Below are 23,260 nucleotides of genomic sequence, written 5' to 3'. Positions count from 1 at the left end.
GACCCAGCTGCGGTAAGCCGCCTCTGGGCTCCATTCCACCTCCCTCCAGCTCAACCCATTTTACCTAAACCCCTGGGTCAGCGCAGAAGTTGGCCAGCCTGGGGGAATCCCTAAGGCAGTGCCCCAAGCTGGAGCAGTGCGGGAAGGAGGAGCCACGCCCCCCTGGTTTTCACAGGCACATCCCCATGCTCCTCTGGGTTGGGGATGCTTTGAGGTAGTCCCTAGGCTCATTTGGGGGCTCCCTGCATAAGCTTACGATGTGAGAGGGGGCAAAGAAGTAAACCTTCCTCCCAGGAGAAGTGGAGATTCTATGGTGGTAATCCAGAAGTGAGGCCCAAATGCCAGCCTGGCCTGCTCCAGGCCCTGAGCCCACCGCAGAGGAGTACTGAGCAAGTGGCCTAAGGCGACCTCACTTCGGTGGGCTCTGCGGGGGCCTGGGGTCCGGGTAGATTTTGCTGAGATGGGGAGGAGGGACCCTCCAGAGTAGTGAAGCATCGTTTTGTTTGAATATATCCTGCAGACAGAAACATCTCTCAGGGCCATGGTTGTGCGGCTACAGCCAGGGAACTCCCTCCTCTTCACCCCTTCCCAGGAGCCCGGCAGGGGAGGGGCTTCTACAGCAGCCCCTTGGGGTTCCCCAGGGACCCCGGTATGGGGTTGGAGTGAGGACTCAATGCTGCATTTTAACACCGTATCAATAGCAACGCTTTTGGAGAGACAATAAGTGAAAAGAGGCAAATTGCTAAACCATATCTAAGCTATTATTACAACTACTGAAATAACAGATAAACGGTGAAGGACTGAGAGGGAATCGGGGAGGTTGTAAAGGCATGGTGATCCTCTCTCTTTTTTAGACTTGTTGATTTTGTTAAATTCTGTGTGTATTCAAAACGTGAAGAAAAAAGGTGACGCTAATGTAAATTGAATTATAAAACACTTACGGAGTCTTCACCACGCCCTGAAAGGAGGTGTCAGAAATAGGACAGGCAGCTAGACCTGAGAGTTCTGGATGGAGAAGCGCTGGCCGAGATTATGAACTCCGGGTTCCAGGCCCCAGAGGGTGCAGATGCGAACTTAGGCGGTCCCGAGTGGCCGTCCACGTTGTACGTGAGAACATTTTCTTACAACTACACCCCCGCCCTCTCCATCCTGCGATTCAGCCGGGCGCCCATTTCGAAGGCGTCGGACTGGGTCTTGGCGGGAACCAGGCGGCCTTAGCCCGGCCTGCAGGGAAGGGGAAGCCCGGCAGCAGCCCGGGAGAGGCGACTGGGGCATTGTTTCAGCCCCTCGGGTGGGGTCCTGCAGGGGGAGGGGAGGCGGTAGCCGTCCCAGGGGACCCGTGCATCAGCGCGTCCAAGCGCCCGGGCTTTGTGAAGGGCCTTGAGTCACCATGGAAATCCAAAGGAACGCGAAGAAGGGCGCCAGGAGGTCGGCGGGTTCTCCGGCTGCGTCCTCCGTCCCCTCTCGGACCCTGGCCCTGCGGCAGGGCCTGTCGGGAGTTGTAGTCCCAAAGCGGCAGCCGCGAGAAGCGCCGAGGATGCCAGGCGCCGCCGGTCCCCGCCTCTCCCTAACCTGCTAGCGAGAGGTGGGGAGCTCTGGGGAGGAGCCGTCGCTTCAGTGATTGGCCGAGGACGCCTCCAGCCTCCACCCAAGACCCCTCCCCTGCTCGCGGCTTCTGACTCCAGCGCCCGGCGCGCCAAGGCGGTGATCGAGCGAGCGAGCGAGCGTGCAGCCGCCGCCGCCCCGAGCACCCGCAGCTCCGGCGCCGCGGCGAGACCGTAGGAGAACCCACCGACCGACGGACCCTCGCAGCCGCGGCATCCCGGAGGAGTGGGTGATGGCGGGGTGGGCGGTGGGCTTATTCTCCCCGGGCTGGGACATCCATCTCACACAGTCTCTGTTTCTCTGGGAGGCGCACAATAGGGCCGGGGTCCGGGTGCGCCTAGGGGCCCGGCTGCGGGGGACGCGGCGGGAAGTGTGGTTTGGGAATGGCGGCAGCCTTCCCGGGCTAAACTGGGGCCCGAATCGGTTCCTCTTTGTAAGCCCACAGAGCTCCCAGAGCGCCGAGCGGTGCCTTGCTCATAGTAGGCGTTTAATAGGTGCTCGTGGGATTGCAAAGAACTGGGGTGAGGAGGCAGCTTGGTTGAAGGGGGTTCACTCCTAGCACACAGTAGACGCCCAGCCTCAGTCGTCGAGGCGCAGTGAATAGCTGGAAGGCTGGGTGGGGGCTTGCTGGCCGTGGGCCCGTCCGGCCCCAGTCTTAGATCGGCGCCGTCCTCTGCCCCCACCCCCATCCGCAGACACCCTCTGTCCCTCTCCCCTCCGGGTTGGGGTTTGCCCAGCCTGAACCGGACCCGGCGGCCCGTCCACCCGTCCGGCTAACGGAGCGGACGCCTGAAGACGATTCGCCAGCCGCCTCCGAGGCACCTGTCTGAACGACAAAGGCCGCTTTTTTGCGGCCCGGCCCTCTCGGCGGGCGCCAAGCTGGGTCCCTTCGCTTGAGCCCAGCGCGGGAGCCCTTCTGGCTGCATCGATCTTGGCGAGCGAGAGACGTCGACGCCCCAGGCCCGGGGAGGAGGCAGGAGTCCGAGCTGGAGAGAAGCTGGGATGGAGAGAGGAGGAGGAGAGGCCTGCGTTTGAGCATAGATGGGGGAAATGGGAGATAGGGAAGCTGGGTGGGGACAGGTGACTGGATCTGGGAAGAGGGGTAAACTGGAGACTAGGGTTTGAGGAGGAAAGAGAAGGGTCTGAGGAGGGAGGGACGGAGCTTGGAGCAGGTGGCGCGAGGCGAGGCTGGGGCTGACGAAGAATGTGGAGGGGAGGAGGGATGCTGGAGGGTGGAGACTGCCTGGGTTTGAGGCGGGTAGACGCTGGGGAGGAGGAGACCAGCGCGGTGAGGAGGAGGGGTCTCCCTGGGGAGGGAGGTCTCCGGTGAAGGGAGGGGCAGGCAGCTGGGGTCGCGGGTCTCGGGCCTGAAGACCCTCAGCTCTGGCGATGGGCCTGGCTGTCCTGTGGCTGGCTGGGCGTGGCTCTTGCACCGGGCGACGGACCCAGGATGGCGGATCCGGGACCGAACTGGCTGTCCCCGCGAGGAGCTTTGTCTCCCGGCTTGACACCAGCCCGTAGGGACTCGTTTAGGGTTTTGAGATAATCCGCAGCGCCGCAGGCACACCCTTTTCTTCGCAGAGCTGAAAGGCTTGGTCCAGTGGCAGATGCTGCCAGGGAGGCGGAATGAGGGACGCCTCCCGCCCGACAGACCCGGAGAACAATAGCCGACACTGGTATCCGCCCGACAGCGAACTAGGGCCGCCCTCCCACCCCAGAAATGAAGTGCGCACTTTTCTGGTGCAGAAAATGCTCCCGGAGAAATCACAGGGCACGTGCTCGTCTCTTGGGGTTTGTGTTGGGGAACCGAGCCCCGCCGTTAATTCCCTGGTGTGAGTCGCGCGTCCCCCTAGACTGTGGCACCGGCAGACAGACGCCGCCCCTGGGTTTGGTACCTTCTGGCTGCGGCACCGCCCCCTGCCCCTTGCTGTTGACCAACCACCAAGACGGTCTGGGGCGACCTGTGGAGGTTGCCTCGGTACTGAGCGGGCTCCCTGAGTAGCCGGCTTTGTCTGGCGAGGCGGCCCACCTCGAAGGTCTGCTGTGTGTTCCTAGAGGGAGTAGTTAGGGCCGGTGCGGACTGTGGTAAAATGGGGAGAAGCTGTCGTGGAGATTACCCGCCACGGGTGCCACTCCTGGCCTTAGAGCCGGCAGCCAGGGGACCAGTGCTTCCCTTTGCCAGTGACCACACCCAAGCCAGCTTATCCATCCTGCAGTTTTCGCTGGTATTGTCTGATGACCTAAGACAGGGATGGCTCTATGATAAGAGGCATCTCCTTGCCCATGGGAAAGCAGATGGACAGAAATGCAAACACAAAAAGGGGTTCAACAGAGCTTTCCATGCACTCATAGTCTTGCTTGCTGTCTAAGCATCTTTCACGCCGCGCGCAGCGTCTTGACATGTGAAATGACAGCCAGAAAGTAGCATTCTGTTTGATAGGTTTTCTTTGATGATTGTTTAGCTGATATTAAAGGTGACTCTTTAGCATAGATTTATACTTTTAAATGGTCATTCATTTAAAAAAAAGAAAAACAAAAAAAAGCAAGGCAGAAGCATTTTTATTCCAGGAGTGGAGGAAGCTTGGCTAAATGACAGTCAGAGCATCATAGGACAAATCGGTGTGACATATTTGGCATGAAGTTGACCGATGAGCCTTTCGGCTCTCTTAGCCTAGCCTTGAAACCTCTAGGTTTTACTCGGGTTGATGCATAAGGTGAGGGACTGTGATGTGACTGTTGGCTCTTGCCCAAAACGTATGGTTGCTGCCAACGTGAGGTCCTCCTATCTGGGCTGTACCCAGTGGCAGCAGCAGTAGGCTATATCCTGCTGCTTTTAAAGGATGGTGCTTTGAGGAGGTGCCTCTCAGAATTTACAAAGGACTAGCTGGAATGTTGTTCATCGGATGTGTTCAATTAAATTAATAGACCTATCTATCTCCAGAGTGAGTGAAAACCAGGAATCTCAGTATTAGAACACCCAAAATCTGATGCTGAAAGTTTTTTCTTATGAAAAAGCTCAAATGGGAAGTGTGTTTTCATGTCATTTCCCAAAGGAAAAGTTTCAGGAGGGAATGTTTTGTTGGTTTATTCTTCTTGAAGGAACTTATGGATTTAAGGGTGTAATCCTGTGAAAGCACTGTGTGAATATCCAACCCAATTTTTTCCCCATGGGGAGTCAGTTCATAGATGAGGGATGCCAGTATGACCAGCCCATTTCTATGGGGAAGATAGAGAGAAGTCAGCACGCCCCCCTCCCACCTCCTGTGAAAATGCCTGGGAGACAGAGGGGAGAGACGAGTGGCTCCAGAGAAGGACTTTATGTACCCAGAATTCCAGGGTGCCCTTGGGGAGCTCAGCTAGGTATAGAAAAGATGTTCATGGGACATGAACAACTGGCTGTTTTCAGCATAGCCTCTCCAAGATGTAGATGTAAGCCAGAGTGGTTTCAGTATTCTCAATGCACTGCACGTTTCCACCTCTGGAAACAGTTACTCAGGCAACTCTGCACAACTGGCCAAAATCTGGTTTGAAGACTTGGTGTGGCTTCATCTGTGGTACCTCCACCTCTCCTTGTCCTGCCATGGATATCTAAGAATTCTCCCTCCTTAATAATAATAGCTCCTCTGACACAGAATTCAGCTCCAGGGAACTGTAGGCCAAAGGCCATCACAACTGTGGACAAATCTCTGGGGTAAATTAGGATTTAGATAAATATTGAGAGCCAGAGAAGTTGGTATTATTAGAAAAGAGTATGTAAGTTATCCTTCTGGTGTTAAAACTAAACAAATTCTGATAGAATCTGATCCTGTTCATACATTTTTGTTTTCTGAGCTATAAGAAAATTTTTTCAGAAAAGTCTTCTAAGACTTAGTTGACAGGAGCTTATAGAAGAATAATAATATAGGAAATCTTTGTCAGTGTGAGAACCTGTAGGGAGAAGTTGGTATAAAATAAAGTCAAATGAGAATAACAAGAACGTGTTTGATTTTCTTGCACTGCTAGTGAATAAATGAGACGTAATTTCAAGATCACTTTGTCTTAAATTTTTTATATGAAGATGAAAGGTTCAAATACTGTGGTATGAATCTTTAATGAACTTTGATATATATGTATAAAAGCAGACACATTATATACTTTAACAAAAAAAATTTGTGAAAGAATATTGTATATGGTTTGTTCTGTTTCAATCTTCGAAATTTCTTCCATTTAAAATAAATGGACTTAACCATAGCATCCCCTGACCCTCCCATACCCTCTCATCAATCACAGCCCAGTTTTGTGCTCGTTCCCTTGTCTCCTCCCACCTCGACTCCCTCCTCACAATCCAGACTCAGAGACAATGTACACAGGAGGGAGAGCCTTGGTCTGAGCCAGGAAGCCTGGGGTCAAATCCGAGCCCTGCCACTTTCTGTCCGTCTCTCCTTAGATGAGTTATTTTTCTCTCAGGGACTCAGTTTCTTCTTCTGTACAATGAGGTTTATATGAGTTAATATATGTATAGCACTGAGACCAGAGTCTGGCGCCTAGTAAGTGCTCGATACATGTTAGTTAGCACCATCAGCACCATCGTCATACCCTTACCCCAGAATGTGTGCCCATAAAAACATTTTGATTCCCCATTTAATCTTTCATCCGGGGCAAGCCGGTGCGGATATCACCAGGGTCTGGGGCAAGCTGCTGTAGGGTATCGATAGTGGGAACAGAAAGAATGATTAGGACACCTTTCTGAAGCTCCCACCCTTATAAATAGTAGGAATAGCTCTGTGCTGAGTCTGAGCCTCTTTAAACACAGCTGTTTTGAGCAGCTGAGAACTTGCAGAGTTAAGAATGTTCCAGAAGTGCTCTGACCCCAGCTTTGCCAAATTGTCCCTGTGTATAGAGTTGGCCTGGCAACTCACCCTGCTCCTACACCATCTAAAGGACAATCAGGCATCCATAACTGGTGAGATGCTGTTGTTCCGAGGATGTTCTGTTCTTGGTGTGGGAAAGAGCGATCATGTTTGGTTGGTGGCAAGTTGTTGGGAATAAAAATTGTTGAGTTTATTTCTTAGCTCAAGTTTTCCAGCTAAGAAATAAACTTGGCAGCACAGAATTACTTATTTAACAAATATTTTCAAAACACTTAACTCTGTGTGAGGGGTTGTTCTAGTTCCTGTGAGTTAAGTACGGTACTGTCATTATTCCCACTTTACAGATGAAGCAACGGAGGTACAGAAACCAGCCAGCTAGAGAAGTGGTAGAGCCAAGCTTCGAACCCAAAGGGCCTGCTCAGAGTCTGTATAAGTCGAGGTTCTCCAGAGAAACAGAACCAATAAGGATTGGCTTATGTGGCTGTGGGGGCTGGCGAGTCTGATGTGTGTAGGGCAGGCCAGAGGGCTGGAAGCTTTCATGTGGGAGCTGAGGTTACGTGGGCCCCATAATGGTTAGTCTTACGGCAGAATTTCTTCTTCCTCTGGGAAACCTTAGTTTTTCTCTTAAGGTCTTTCAACTGATTGTATGAGGCCCACCCACATTATTGGGGAAAATCTTAAAGTCAACTGACTGTGGATGTTAACCACATCTATAAAATACCTTCCCAGCAACACGTATAGATGTGTGTTTGATTGAAAAACTGACTACTAAAACCTAGCCAAGTTGACACAAAAAACTATCACAGGGTCCGTGGTTTTTTGTTTTTTTTTTTAATTAATTAATTAATTTATTTTTGGCTGTGTTGGGTCTTCGTTTCTGTGCGAGGGCTTTCTCTAGTTGTGGCAAGTGGGGGCCACTCTTCATCGCGGTGCGCGGGCCTCTCACTGTCGCGGCCTCTCTTGCTGCGGAGCACAGGCTCCAGACGCGCAGGCTCAGTAGTTGTGGCTCATGGGCCCAGTTGCTGCACGGCATGTGGGATCTTCCCGGACTAGGGCTCGAACCCGTGTCCGGTGCATTGGCAGGCAGACTCTCAACCACTGCGCCACCAGGGAAGCCCCAGGTCCGTGCTTTTAAACACTACCCCAGGATCAGAAGCTTACTTGTTGGGTATAAGATTTACAATAAACTAAAGAATTTAGCAATGGGCTATTTATCCCACTGCAAAATGGTGGGCCTTACCTTGTTGAAAATAGAATTTGGACCTCTTTTTTCATCCATGTAGCTTCTAGCACAAAATAATGCTCAGAGCAAGCATTCAGTGGATAATATTGAAAGAATGACCAACCGGAAGATTGAGATGATACTTTACAGGATTTTCCAGCCACTGAGATCTCTAACTCCCCACTTAAATTTAAAATCATTTGGCCCAAGTGAGGTTGAGGTTTTATGAATGACTAGACTCTCTTGAATCAAAACAAGAGAGGTACTTCCCTGGTGGCCCAGTGGGTAAGACTCCACGCCTCCACGGCAGGGGGCACATGTTCGATCCCTGGTCAGGAACTAAGATCCTGTGTGCCGTTCAGCACAGCCAAAAAAAAAAAAGACAGGAGAATATCTGCATTCTGAATTGACCTCCCCACCTCCCAACATCTACCCATTTTCATTGGCTTTAGCAAAGATTTTTGGACCTGTCACTGCCTCAACTCCTTGTGAATGTGTCCTGTACACAGTAGCAGTGCCCAGGACTCAGTCACACCATATTTGTGTCCCTTTGTTGTCCACTGACAAGCATTCCCTTTGTTGATTTCAAATCCGCCATGGGCTCCCTCTAATTTCTCAGGCCTTTGGTCTTTATTCTCCCTGCTTTTGTCTGGTCCTGTCCTTCCCTTTGTCCTTCCGCAGAGCATGACCACTATTTATGGAGAAGTCGCCTCCTTTCCCATTTTTAGCGCTTCAACCAGATTTTCGTCTTTGTAGATCAATATATTCATTCTGTTATAAAATTCAAATGTAGGGCTTCCCTGGTGGCGCAGTGGTTGAGAGTCCGCCTGCCGATGCAGGGGACACGGGTTCGTGCCCCGGTCCGGGAAGATCCCACATGCCGCAGAGCGGCTGGGCCCGTGAGCCATGGCCGCTGAGCCTGCACGTCCGGAGCCTGTGCTCCGCAACGGGAGAGGCTCCAACAGTGAGAGGCCCGCATACCGCAAAAAAAAAAAAAAAAAATTCAAATGTAGCTCCCAAGTTTTTCATTTAATGCCTTTTTGCTCCTGTTTCCAACAGACATGAAACTCAACTTTAAGAAAGTTACTCGGAATGTTTTAAGTTTGGCATACTGCCAAATATTTGGGCCACACACATACATAAAACAGTAACATTGGAGATTGAGAGTGTATTTTAAAAATATTTTTATTTTATAAACTTTTTAGTAAAGTATAACACATACAGAAAAGTATACAAATCGTAAGTGTATAGCTTACTGAATTTTCACAAACTAAACATGGCCATGTCATCAGCACCTGATGAAGAAACAGCTTACCAGTGCATATCCCAAAACCCCCCTTAAGTCCCCTCCCAGTCACTGCTCTTCCTCCAAGTTCTCTGACCCCTATCAGCATAGATCAGCTTTGCCTATTTTTGAACTTTTTATAGATGGAATCATATAGAGGGTACTCTTTCAAAAAGGGGCTTCTTTTGCTCAGTGTTACGTTTGTTGCATTTTATATGCTCATTTTCATTGCTATATAGCATTCCATTGTCTAAATGTACCACAATTTATTTATCCATTGTGTTGTTAATGGGTATTTGGCTAGTTTCTAGTTTGGTGCTATCATGAATAGTGCTGTTGTGACCATTCTAGTACCTGTCTTTTGTGAACAAATGTGTGTTTCTCTTGGGTATATAGTTAGGAGTAGAATTCAGGTCAAGGATATGCATATGTTGTGTTTTAGTAGACCACACCAAATAGTAAGATTAATGGTGAAATTTTTTTTAAAAAAGTCAATCCCAAGGCATGCAACGCTGTGATTAAACTGTTTTTAGAAGCCCTAAATGCTGGCATAATTTAGTGGCTTGATCAGAGGTTGGTTTTCAACTCTTATTCTTCAGCAAAAAAATTAGAACTTTAGCTGTGTCTGACTGTTCTACAGTAGCTGAAGTGAACATTTCTAAACTAAAGACCAAGGATGTGCTTCAGCCTTGGTCTTGCTACAGCAATTTCCTTACTCCTGTTTCTTAAGGAAAAGCTGAGAATCAGATTATAATTGCAACATGGGTCCAGAGATCATTCCAGAGATGTCCTGTCAGCCTTGAACAAGATTAACAAGTGAGATTTATTCGGTTAACTATTTTGGATTTCTTGTATTGAGTCAAATAGCAGTTGTGAATTGTGTGATTTCTGTGGCTTAAAAAACGCCTCAAAAATGTCAGCTTGTAGGGCTTCTCTGGTGGCGCAGTGGTTGAGAGTCCGCCGCCGATGCAGGGGACACAGGTTCGTGCCCCGGTCCAGGAAGGTCCCACATGCTGCGGAGCAGCTGGGCCCATGAGCCATGGCCGCTGAACCTGCGCGTCCAGAGCCTGTGCTCCGCAACGGGAGAGGCCACAGCAGTGAGAGGCCTGCGTACCCCCCACCCCCCCAAAAAAAGTGTCAGCTTGTAATTGCAAAGTTCATATTTCTTATTTGGGAATTAGAAGTATAGCATCTCATTTTTTGTGGGTTTTTCTAAAAAGACTTAGAACGCACATGTTATGGGGGGTGTTAATCTTATTTATTTATTTTCTTTTTTTTCTCTTTTTGTAATTGAAGTAGAGTTGATTTACAATGTTGTGTTAGTTTCAGGTGTACAGCAAACTGATTCATATATATATATGTATACACACACACACACACATATATTTTTTCAAATTCTTTCCCTGGGACTTCTCTGGTGGTCCAGTGGTTGAGACTCTGCGCTTCCACTGCAGGGAGTGTGGGTTCCATACCTGATCAGGGAGCTAAGATCCCACATGCCACGTGGTACGGTGCCCGCCCACCCCACCCCCCAAAAAAAACCAACCAGATTCTTTCCCCTTATAGGTTATTATAAAATATTGAGTATAGTTCCCATTACAATGTGATTATAACAGAAAAACCCCTGCAACTACTGAAAAACGATAAAGATGAGGCACAAAGATATGAGCAGTAGCCTCTAACCAGATTGTGGATATGGGCAAACCCATCTCCTCTCCACAGCTGGTCTTCACTGTTGGCCCAGGAGAGACGGCAGCGATAAGTTTGGCCAGTATAGATCAAGAGCAGCGATGTAGGTACCATTATAGGATGATGGTAATGAAACCTTTGCCACCAAAGGAGCATAACAAGGCAGTCATGAATTCCTAACTTGGCTGGGTTTTGCTTATGAGACCCATTCACAGCCCAAGTTGTTCCTGATAAAGAATATTTTCCTGTCATGTGGCCTTTCATGTTTGGTATTGGTCCTCATGTAACCAAGTGAGTGAGATCAGATTTATCAGTGCTTTAAAACCTAGATTTACTGCTTGAACTCTGAGTCCCTTAAGCACTTAGATATTTCATAGCTCTTTTAATATAGGATTTAATTTTGTTCTTTAAAATGTATATTCCAATATTTAATCAATTATAAAACCACTTTAGACCATTTTGCTAATACAGCTAGTGTAATGTTTGCGTTTCATCAAATCCTTGTCCCTATACTCAATGTAATTTTTACAGAGGTGTAACCACAACATGGATACTATTTTGTATTTTGTTCTGTCATTAGAAAAAAACTTTTCTGTGTCTCTACCTAATTTAGAAATGTAAACTTGTAATTGACTGCCTATCATTTCATTGGAATGTACTATATTTAAACATTTACTTACTGATGAACATTTAGATTATGTTCGATTTTTATATTTTTATTTATTTATTTATTTTGCGGTACGCGGGCCTCTCACTGTCGTGGCCTCTCCCGTTGCGGAGCACAGGTTCCAGACGCGCAGGCTCAGCGGCCACGGCTCACGGGCCCAGCCGCTCCGCGGCATGTGGGATCTTCCCGGACCGGGGCACGAACCCGTGTCCCCTGCATCGGCAGGCGGACTCTCAACCACTGCGCCACCAGGGGAGCCTTATTTTTTAATAAATTTATTTATTTATTTATGGCTGCGTTGGGTCTTTGCTGCTGTGCGCGGGCTTTCTCTAGTTGCCGAGAGCAGGGGCTACTCTTCGCTGTGGTGCGCGAGCTTCTCAAGGCAGTGGCTTCTCTTGTTGCGGAGCACGGGCTGTAGGCACGTGGACTTCAGTGGTTGTGGCACGTGGGCTCTAGAGCACAGGCTCAGTAGTTGTGGTGCACAGGCTTAGTTGCTCCACGGCATGTGGGATCTTCCCGGATCAGGGCTCGAACCTGTGTCCCCTGCATTGGCAGGCAGATTCCCAACCACTGCGCCACCAGGGAAGTCCCCGATTTTTAAAATTTTAGATAGTGTTTACATCTTTGTGAAAATCACACACATGATTTTATTACCCAGCTGATAATATGTTTTTGAAAATTGAGATTCCCTTAAAAAAAGCTTTTGGTGTGGGGGATGCAGTTTTACTCATAATACCTGATAGCTCTCACGTAAGGAGAAATGCATAAATGTGTGTTAATTCCTTGAAATGCATAATACGTGTCACAAAGTTCCCTGATCAGAGAATGCCTTCTAATCGGTCTTAGCTGGCAAGTTGTTTATCAAAGAACTTGTGTAAATGTAGGAATAAAATTGTCTGAGACAATCAATCATTTTACAAACAGGACATGTAATAATAATTTGGAGCACAAAGGACTCCAAGCTAAGGCAATTTTACCAATAAATTCTGTAAAATTGTGTTGTCTCAATAGCAGGTAGCACCAAAAGTTGGCCATAGTGAAAAAAATGAAAGTTGCAAAGAGATGAAACAGTTATGAGAAGCATCCAATACTTAGCTAAATTCTAAATATCTGCCAGTAGAATGCCAATAGCCAGGACCAGAAATGGCTGTTGGAGCAGCCTAGCAAGCGGGAGAGGTTTGCTAACCATCCAGTAACTGGACTTAAGTTGCACTGAGCTGTTATTCGAGATGGGCTCAAACCTCCTCTCACATATTTCCTGAGTGCCTGAAAGGAGCAGTGTAATTTCCAGGAAGGAGCTTGCACGTGGGAGAGAGATGGGGTTTGAATCCTGACTCTGCTACTTTCTAGACGTGAGAGATCTTGGACAAAGTCACCTAATCTTCCCAAGCCTCGGTTTCCTTGTGATTTAAAGGGTTGTTAATATCTTTCTCATAGGTTTATAAGGAGGACTCAAGGGAAAACATGCAGGGAGCCTGGTGGGTACGTCGTAAGCACTCAGTAAGTGGAGCTAATGGTATTCTCTAGGTGCTAAAGTTAGGTGCTTTGAGCTACATGAAGGTATAGAACAGTATTGTCAAAGTACATGATTGTCAAAGGAACAGGCTGGACAATAGGATAGCTGGTGCAGAGGGAATAGAGAGCACCTGAGAAGTTCAGTCACAATGGTTCAGGTCCCTCCTCTGTACAGTGAGGAGATGGAGACTAGATTCTATCGGCAGCTCTGATCTGTGACAGCCGTGCTATGTTGCTGCTGAGACTGTCACAATTCCTTCCCAGCTCAAACCAGCAGACTTGCAGTCTGGCACCATCTATCAAAACGAAAAGTGCACACACCCTTTAACCGAGCAGTACCACTTCTGGGAATTTATCCTAAAGATGTACAAGTATATGTGCACAATGAAAAATAGGAAGGGATATTATTGCAGCATTATTTGTACGAGCAAAAAAATTAGACCCAACCTAAATTCTCAGCATTGGTGAGCTAGTTAAATACATTATGATCCATCCTTACAAAGAAATATTATGTAGCCATTTGAAAAAAATAAGGCAGATAATTTCTGATCTGATAAAGAACAACATCCAGTATATATCAGTGAATAGAAAGGAAAGCAGGCAGACCAATATTTAATGCATGTTTGCTATTTATGTGATGTAAAATATATACATATATGCTTAAATATGCGCAGACTCTCCTTGGAAAGAAACACAAGAAAATCCATGATGGTGCTTGTCTCTGGAGGAGGGGACTGGGGAACATTTCACTATTTCTATAGTTTTAAATGTTTATCATGTGTATATTTTACCTGTATAAACAATAACGATAACTTGGCAGCCCTGGTTGGTTCTGGCTCACCTCTCAGAGACTCGAGAAAACTGGAGAAGGGTAGAATTCTGGGCCTCATGCTCAGGGCTTATGTTCTAATATGGACTCCCAGGTGGAGGACCCCTAAATAAGCCTGCAGAGTAGGGCTTTCAAGCCTACTGAAGAGACAGAATGTGTAGCCCGTTCAAAAAAATAAAGGCTTTGGGGCCAGGAAGCGAGGATGACGTACTACTGCTGATTCGCAAATAGCATTTCTGATATTTTCCCTCGTATTTATTTTTATTCAGGGAAATTTGATTTAAATCTTAGGATGCAGAAGATGAGAAGCACTAATGAGGCATCATGAACCTCCCACAGCGCTGCGTGCATGTGCTCATTCCTTCATCCCTTCCTTCAAAGAATAGGTGCTTACTGAACACCTACAGTGGGCCAGGGGTCAACATAGGATATTGGGGCTAAAAAAAACCTTAGACAACATTTAATCATTTCACAGAGGAGGAACCTCCGGGGCAATTTAACTTCCAGTGAGCTGTACCAGTGCAGGCAGTTTCTGGTAATTGCCCTTTCTGGTCTCCAATGACAGGTTAAGAGACCTCTGGATCCTCCTGGAGAATCAGTTCCCTCGTGTAGAGTAGAGCGTTGGTTCCATTCTGTTTTGCATTCTGGTTACTTTTTGGGCATGTTTTCTCTGTAAGGGCTGTGAAGGCAAACTCCTGGGTTCATACCTTTGTGTGATCTCTTCCTGTGACTTGCTTTTAACCAATAGAAGACGACAAAGATGATGGGGATGTCATTCCCATGACTGTTACGTGATGTAAGACCCCGTCGTCTTGCTAGCAAACTTGCTCTAGACGCGCAGTTTGATGAGCAAGTGGCTGTGCTGGGAAAGCCCACTTGGCAGGAGATTGGGTGGCCTCTAGGAGCTGGGTGGCCTCTAGCTAGAAGCCTATGACCATAAGGAAATGAATTCTGTCAACAACCTGAGTGAGCTTGGAAGTGGGTTCTTCCCAGTCAGACCTCCAGATGAGAACACAGCCTGTCCAACACCTTGACTGCAGCCTGTGAAGCTCTAAAGCAGAGAACTTAGGGCTCCTGGCCCACAGAAAGGGAGGTAATGAAGATGCGTTGTTTTAAGCCACTAAGTTTGTGGTAATCTGTTAAACAGCATAGAAAACGAATTCACATCTCTCCTGCATCACTGTTTCTAGTCCATGTTTTCTTCACCCGTTTTACCCCATGAACCCACTGCTTCATTTGTTTATCATTCTCTTTCTGAGTCTTTGCTCGCCCTCCCCCCGCTCCCCGACTCCTGACTTCTGGGAGATAGAGGTGGACAGCAGCTGTGCTCTGACCCCGACAGGGCTGATGGAAGTCATCAGGCTAGTGGGCACTTCTGGCCCCTGTGGTGGAGGTCCAGCAGAGTTGGGGAGGGCGTTTTGCCCAAGTTGGTGGGGAGGGGGGACTGGGATAGAGCTCTGCCTAGGAATGTACTAGAAGGCAGTCGTGGAGGTAGTCAACACTTCATTTTGTGGCCCTTTTCAATGTATGTAACCTATTCCAGAAGTTGTTTCAGCCTGTCCTCCATTGTTTTTGTTGTGTTTTGTTTTGGTGGTGGAGAGGGTGCTTGTTGAGGGCATTCTCCCATTTATTTTAGTCCCTTTTTTGGACCATACCCTGGAACATCTGGCACATCCACTCCGACCTGTTTCTCGACTTACGGGTCAGGCTGAAGTGTCCATTCTTTCCTATTACTGCTTCTTAAAGCTGGCCCTGCAGGCTTAGCTTGAAGCACCTGATGCAAGTTTGAAATAGCTTTGAAGCCTTTTTAACAGCATTATTGAGATGCAATGTAAATACCATAAAGTTCACCCATGTAATGTGTACAATTCAATGATTTCACCATTCTCTAATTTTTGAACATTTCCATCATCCAAAAAGAAACGCTTTGCCCCTAAATCACTTCCCACTCCCCTCCCTGACCCCAGCTCCTGGCAACCACTAAATCTACCTTCTATCTCTATAGCTTTGCCTATTCTGGACATTTCATATAAATGGAATCAAATGTGGCCTTTTGTGACTGTTTTTTGTTTTGTTTTGGTTTGGTTTTTAGTTTTATTTACTTATTTATTTATTGGCTGCGACGGGTCTTCCTTGTTGTGCGCGGGCTTTCTCGAGTTACAGCGAGCCGGGGCTACTCTTCGTTGCGGTGCGCGGGCTTCTCATTGCGGTGGCTTCTCTTGTTGCGGAGCATGGGCTCTAGGCACACAGGCTTCAGTAGTTGTGGCACGCGGGCTCAGTCGTTGTGGCTTGCAGGCTGTAGAGCACAGGCTCAGCAGTTGTGGTACACGGGCTTAGTTGTTCCGCGGTATGTGGGATCTTCCCGGACCAAGGCTTGAACCCATGTCTCCTGCATTGGCAGGCGGATTTTTAACCACTGCGCCAACAGAGAAACACCTTTTGTGACTGTTGAAGCTTCATTTTTTTTAATCTTAAAAAAATAGGGACTTCCCTGGTGGCGCAGTGGTTGAGAGTCCGCCTACCGATGCAGGGGACGTAGGTTCATGCCCCGGCCCCGGTCCGGGAAGATCCCACATGCCGCAGAGCGGCTCGGCCCGTGAGCCATGGCCGCTGAGCCTGTGCGTCCGGAGCCTGTGCTCCACAAAGAAAAAAAGAAAAAGCAGGAACTTCCCTGGTGGGCCAGTGGTTAATACTCCACGCTTCCAGTGCGGGGGACGCAGGTTCGATCCCTGGTCAGGGAACTAAGATCCCACATGCGTGGCCAAAAGTTTTTTTTTTAAAAATGCAATATCTGCACCCTAGTCCACAATCTACCCTTTTTTGTTTTGATATAAATTAAAGAAATATATATTTGGTCGTCATTCCCAATTCCTGGCACAGAGTTCGTAAAACTCTTAATTTTCTGAGAGATTGGTGTGAGAGGAGTGTCTTGTTATTCATAATAAGCCCCTTTCCACCTTCCCTGAGCTTATGCTAATAAGGTGACTCAGAGGATGGAGCTGGTTGTCAAGGGAACCAACTAGATGATGGAGGTTTGGAACTTTCAGCCCCACCCCTCACCCGTCACCCCACCTCCAGCAAGAGAAGAGGAGTTGGAGATTGGGTTAATCACCAAGGCCCAGTGATTTAATCACTCATGCCTGTGTAATGGAACCTTCATAAAACCCAAAGGAGTTTAGAGAGCTTCCACACTGGTAAACACATCAAGGTGCAGGGAGGGTGGTGCACCAGCGATGGTATGGAAGATCCAAGTCCCTTCCCCACACCTTGCCCTGTGCATGTCTTCCATCTGGCTGTTCCTGAGTTGTATCCAGTAATAGTAAGTAAAGTGTTTCTCTGAGGTTTGTGAGCTGTTCTAGCGAATTAGCAAACTCCAAGAGGGCATTGTGGGAACCCCAGATTTATAGTTGGATGGTCAGAAGTACAGGTGACAACTGGCATCTGCAGCTGGGGACAATCTTGTGGGACTGAGCCCTTAGCTTCCAGAGTCTGCACTAGCTTCCGGTGGTTAGTGTCAGAAGTGTTGTGAATAGAGAAACAGTTTTCCCTTGGATAGTACCACAGGTTTTCAGCCATTCTCCATTGATGGGCATTCAATTTGTTTCCAGTTTTCTGGGTTTTTTGCCCTACCAGCAGTGCTGCAGTAGACTCTCTGTACATGTCTCCTTATGTTCTCGTGCTTTTTTGTCTATGGATGGAGCCCTACGAGTGGAGCTGCTGAGTCAGAGATCTTTTTAAAATTTTAATAGAGGCTTTCAGACTGTTTCCCAAAAGTGTGTAATAATTTGCATTTCCATCAGCAATGCCTACGCAACCTCTCCCAACCCCCACCCCTCCTCCCCCAAGTCCTGCCAACATCAGGCATCACTCTGGAATTTTTGCCATTTCTGATGGATATGAAGTGGCACCTCATTATGACTTTTATTTGCATCTCCTTGATTACTGGCGAGGTTGAACATCTTTCTATATGTTGTGGGTCATTTAGATTTGCTCTTCTACGTATCACTTATCCATGTCCTGTGCCCATCTTTCTCCTGGTTGTATTTTTCTTATCAATTTGTAAGAGTTCATAGCTGTCATATGCACTAAACATGTTTTCTCAGGCTATTTATTGCTTATTGACTTTATTTCTATGGTATGATTTTTATATCAAATGAGATCATCTTCTGTAATATCACATTTAAAAATTTTTATAAGGTCAGAAATGTGACTTTTCTTTTATGGCTTCTGGGTTTCTAGATTGACGTAAAAGGTCTCCCCTACTTCTAGGTTATACATGTATTTTCCTGGGCTTTCTTCTAATATTTTTAACTGTTTTATGTTTTACATGTAAATAAATTCCAGATGGATTACAGATTTGGGTATAAGCTGTAAGGTAGGGAGCCAGCTTAATTTTCTTCCAGACAAATAGCCAGGGATGCCAGCACCATCTATTATTAAGTAAATCATTTTTCTCCCTGCTGAACTGAAATATCTCTTTTGTTGGATTTAATTGAAATCTGCTACCAATTGCCTTACTCTTTTCCACTTCTCTGTCTAATCATATGCTGATACCGTACAGATTTAATTACAGTAATTTCATATAGTATCTTTTATTATTTCTAAGGAAGTCCTTTACCTACCCCACAGTATTCCTTTCCATAATTTTCTTGACTCTTCTCAATTCTATTATTATCTGTTTCAAAATAAACCCTTTGGGAATTCTAATAGGAATTTCATGACACTTATCTATTAATTTTGGGATAATTGACATTTTATGATATTAGCTTTTCCTGTCTGAATATATTTGTTTCATTGTGTTTACATCCTATTTTATGTACTTTGAGAAGTTCTGTAGGAGTCTGTGCCTGTCTTAGTTTTTTGTTTTTGGTCTCTTTTTGTGTGAAGTTGTATTGAGATATAACTTATATACAATAAAATTCACCCACTATAAGTGTACAATTCACTGTTTATTAGTATATTTAAAGGGTTGTGCTACCATCATGCAATTTACTTTTAGAAAATTTCTATCTCCCCCAAAAGAAAACTCAAGCCCATTTGCATTTACTCCCATTTCCACCCCCAACCTTGGGCAGCCTCTAAACAAAATAGATCCAAATAGAGAAAATACTTTATATTTAGATTTGCCTTTTCTGGACTATTCTTAGTGTTTTATTTTTTTATGCATAAGTGTTTTCCAGTGTTCTTCACTATTGTGAACACAATAGCTTTTCCTGTTTCTATTTCAAAGTGGCTGACTGCTAGCATAGGAAGAAAATATTTTGATTTTATTTATCTTATAATCTGTTGTCTTACCAATTTTCATAGGTTTTCTAGGTATACAATCATAACACAATTTATCTCTTTTTTCCATTTTATCTTGAGGATTTAATTTTCTTATTGCATTTTTAAGCAAATTGCAAACATCATTTAATAATCGTAGTCAGAGAAGGCATCCCTGCTTTATTCCTGATTGTAATGACTATGAGTTGCCGTCAAAATGTAATTTATTGACAACTATTGATGAACTGCAGAGGCAGGGAAAGTCAAAAGAAGGTTGAGAGGGAGTTACTTTTCCATTGCCATTTCTTTTAAGGCTGGTATGAAATAGTTATATGTTTCCTTAATCATTGGCTGCACTGCATAGTGCCTTAGTCACTTAAAAATAAATACAATTAAAATTTCAGTTCCTCAGTTTCAAGTGCCACGTTTCAAGTGCTCAGTAACCACACGTGGCTAGTGGCTACCTCATTGGACAGCACAGCTCTTAGACCCTGGGTGGGCAAACCACCAGCAGCTTAGAGTGGTGGTTACAGTTTTAAGGGATTACTTAAAACAAAACAGAATATGTGACAGAACCCAAACTGGTCCAAAGGCCTTTTACAGAAAAAGTTTGGAGACCCCTGGTCGAGAATATTGTCTCTCCAACTGAGTCATTTTTATATACCTTCTTTCCATTTTTCTTATTACAATATCCTCTATGAGATAGATGCTTAATATTTTTCTTTAAATAAGCTTGAATTTTTTAAAAAAGAAATATTATATCAATACCATAAGTGGAAATGTTTGCCATAAATAAATAACTAGAAAAATAAATAGAATGAAAGCCAACCGATGTTATTAAATTCCAATAACAAACTAGACTTTGCTCTTTCTTTTGTTAAAAAAGAGAAATTAGCAAGTGCTAAGTATTAGACGAGACACATCCACCACCTGAGAGGTGTTCCATGATGTAATCAGAAGTAGAAAAAGAGAACTGAAAAAGAAACCGCCTCCTCACTCATGATTCAAGGTCACTTATGTCCGGGGACGTGTACAGGTATCTCCCGCTTCAAAAGCTCATTTTATGGCTGCCAGTTTTACGAAAGACCTACATGAGTACCTGTTTTCGCTAACCGACAGAAAGAGGATTTCTGCTTTTAGGAACAAAGGCAAAAAGCGAAAACAGTGTTCAGCTTTTGTTTTGCTGAGACCCTTTACAGAGGCAACGCGCACCTCAAGATAGGAGTGGCGCCGCCAGGCTCCTTCCCCGGGAACTACACTCGGCGTCTCAGCATCAGGCTGCCAGAGCTTTGAACTGTGTCTGTGAGCACTTTATCTAGATTTATTTTGTGCATCCATTAGCAAGATGTGTCCTAAGGTAATTGCTTCTTTGCTTTAGGCCACTTTGCTTAGAAGGTTTTCATAGGAATGCTCTACCGATGGGGGAGGGAGGGACACATATCTTCTGGAATCACCTGTAGTGTTCCTCAATTTTGGAACACTAGGCTGAGGGGAGAGGAGGTGGGGAGCATGAACTTGGCATAGGCGATGGCTGGGGTTGGGGTGGCCTAACTAGAGGAGCCATATTTAGACGCCTTCCTTACCATTACCAGTTCAAGGGTGTACAAGATACATTTGTGTCGCTTTTTACTCTAGGTTAGAGCACCAGATGTAAATTTATAATTGGACCATATCACTTTAACCTCCACAGAAATGTCATTGCTGAATTAAAATTTAATGATATTTCCTCAGCCTTTTATTGATGTTTGCTCTATATTAAAAATGACCACTGGGAAAATATTTCTGCTCCTTCTACAAAACTGCAATAAAATATATCTGTTTCTTATTTTCCTTAAAGAGTAACCCAATAAATTCCTTCTAGAATTATCTACATAGAGAGCAGACCTGCTTTCTCGAAAACATTCTAAGACCTTCTTTTGAATGTTCGTTTAGGTAGAGGAGAGCAGGGAATTATTTGGGATTCAAAATGCCTTTCCTTTGGGTGAATCAGAGCCTCCCTTTTATCCAATAATAAGAAGAGTTTTCCCCTTCCCTCCCAAACCATTTCCCCCTTTGCTCTAACTGCCAGGATGCTTGGCATTAAATATAATTCCTACTAAATTATATCTCTTCTTTTTCTGAGTTCCCTTTAGCAGTCCTCTTTTTAATGCGTTTTTGTTGCTTTTAAGTCAACTTTGCTGGGGTGTAATTTACATAAAATATACATAACCATTTTCAATGTTCATTTAAGAGTTTTGACATATTTATATACCTGCGTAATCACTACCACAATTGAAATATGGAATATTTTTATTACCACCCAAAGTTCCCTTGTGCCTCCTTCTGTTCAATCCCCTTTCCTCCTCCCTCCCCAGTCGGTGATCTGCTATCACTGTAGATCAGTGTTTCTCTACCAGGGGAGAGTTTGCCCCTTAGGGGCCAATATGGCAATGTCTGGAGACATTTTTGTTGTCACAACTGTGCAGGTGCTACTGACGTCAGTGGGTCGAGGCCAAGAATACTGCTAAATATGCTACAATGCACAGGATAGTCCCTGCAGCCAAGAATTAACCAACCCAAAATTTCAGTCGTGCCAAGACTAGGAAACCCTACTCTAGCTATAGATTGGGCAAGCAAATGGTATCCCATGGCTCAAATCCAGCCTCATTGCCTGGTTTTGTGGAGCCCATGCGTTAGAAATGGGTTCAATATGTACTCCAGCATGACTGGCTTCTTTCACTTAGCATGACGTTCACCCGTGTTGTAGTGTGGCTCAATACCTCTTCTCTTTTTATTGCTGGATAATATTCCGTTGCATGGATTTGACACATTTGTTTATCTTTCATCAGTTGATGGAGGTTTGGATTGTTTCAACTTTTTGGCTATTACAAATAATGCTGCTATGAACATTCTTGTGTAAGTTTTTGTGTGGACATATGTTTTCATTTCTTTTGGATATACAGTATACTTAAGAGTGGAACTTCTGGGTCATACAGTGATTCTATAACTTTTTGAGGAATTGCCAGACTGTTTTCTAAAGCAGGTGCATCATTTTACATTTCTACTGCAGTACATGAAGCTTCCAGTTTCTCTCCACATCCCCGCCAACACTTGTTATTATCTGTCTTTTTTATTATAACCATCCTAGTGGGTGTGAAGTGGTATCCCATTGTGGTTTTGATTTGCATCCCACGGATTGCTAAATGAGCATCTTTTCATGTGTTTATTAGTCATTCATATATATTCTTTGGAGGAATGTTGATTCAGATCCTTTGCCCATTTTTAAATTAGGTTATGTCTTTTTATTACAGAGTCGTAGAAATTCTTTATATATTCTAGATATAAGTCCCTTGTCAGATATCTGATTTGCAAATCTTCCCATTCTCTGGGAGTTAGTTCCTTTTTATTAATGATTATTATTCCCTTGCTTATTTGGAATTAGTACTGTACTCACAATTTGTTTATCCATTCACTTGCTGGTAGACGCTAGGGTTGTTTCCAGTTTGGGGTTATTATGAAAAAAAGTTATTACAAGGATAAGTCTTTGTGTGCACATATCTTTATATCTCTCTGGCAAATATCTATAGAGTGGAACTACTGAGTAGTCTGGTAAGTGTATGTCTAACTTTATGAGAAATTGCCAAAATATTTTCAAAACTGGTTGCACCATCTTACATTCCTACCCGCAATGCACAAGAGTTCCAGTTGTTCCACATCCATTCTAACCTTGATATTACTGGTCTTTTTAAGTTTAGCCATTCTAATGGGTAGTGATATTTCATTATGGTTTTAATTTGCATTTCCCTGGTAATCAATGATGTTGACATCTTTTCATGTGCTTATTTGCCATTTGTATCTTTTTTGTGAAGTGTCTTTTCAAATCTTTTGCTCATTTTTTATTGTATTGTTTGCCTTCTTATTGAGTAAAGAAATTTTCTTCATGTTCTGGATATGTCCTTTGCAGTTATATGTTTTGCAAATAGTTTGTCCCAGTCTATGACTTTTCACTTTCTTAACAGTATCTTTTGAAGAGCAAGAGTTTTAAATTTTGATTAAGTTCCATTTATCAATTTTATCTTTTAGGGTTCATGCTTTTTTTTGTCCTAACCCAAGATCCTAAAGACTTTCTCCTATGTTTTCTTTTAGAGGTTTATAGTTTAGTATTTATGATTAGGTCTGTTATCCATTTTGAATTCATTTTTTCCCCACATGGAAGTACATTTGCTTAGCGTCATTTGTTGAAAAGACTACTTTTCCTCCATTGAATTACTTTGTCAAAAATCAATTGACCATACATATATGTAGGCCTATTTCTGGACGCTCCATTCTGCACTATCCGTATATTTGTCTCTTCTTA

At 45.0% G+C, this 23,260-nt stretch overlaps 1 protein-coding gene across 2 annotated transcripts in view; it reads left to right on the top strand.

Moving 5' to 3' along the window:
• Window positions 1–972: 972 nt before the first annotated feature.
• DPYSL5 (dihydropyrimidinase like 5) overlaps window positions 973–23,260 on the top strand; it is an 89,536-nt gene continuing 67,248 nt past the window's right edge. Inside the window, exon 1 of one of the 2 annotated variants that reach the window (XM_049696290.1) lies at window positions 973–1,103. In XM_049696290.1, the coding sequence (XP_049552247.1) occupies window positions 1,033–1,103 (71 nt within the window). In that variant the 5' untranslated portion in view covers window positions 973–1,032. Of the gene's footprint in view, window positions 1,104–1,457; window positions 1,831–23,260 lie in introns of those variants that run through there. The other variant, XM_004268119.4, reaches the window with a different exon arrangement.

The sequence above is a fragment of the Orcinus orca genome, chromosome 13 (genome assembly GCF_937001465.1).
Source record: "Orcinus orca chromosome 13, mOrcOrc1.1, whole genome shotgun sequence".
NCBI lineage: Eukaryota > Metazoa > Chordata > Mammalia > Artiodactyla > Delphinidae > Orcinus > Orcinus orca.
The sequence above is the reverse complement of the archived record's forward strand: the minus strand, read 5'-3'. Positions and strand labels throughout refer to the sequence as shown.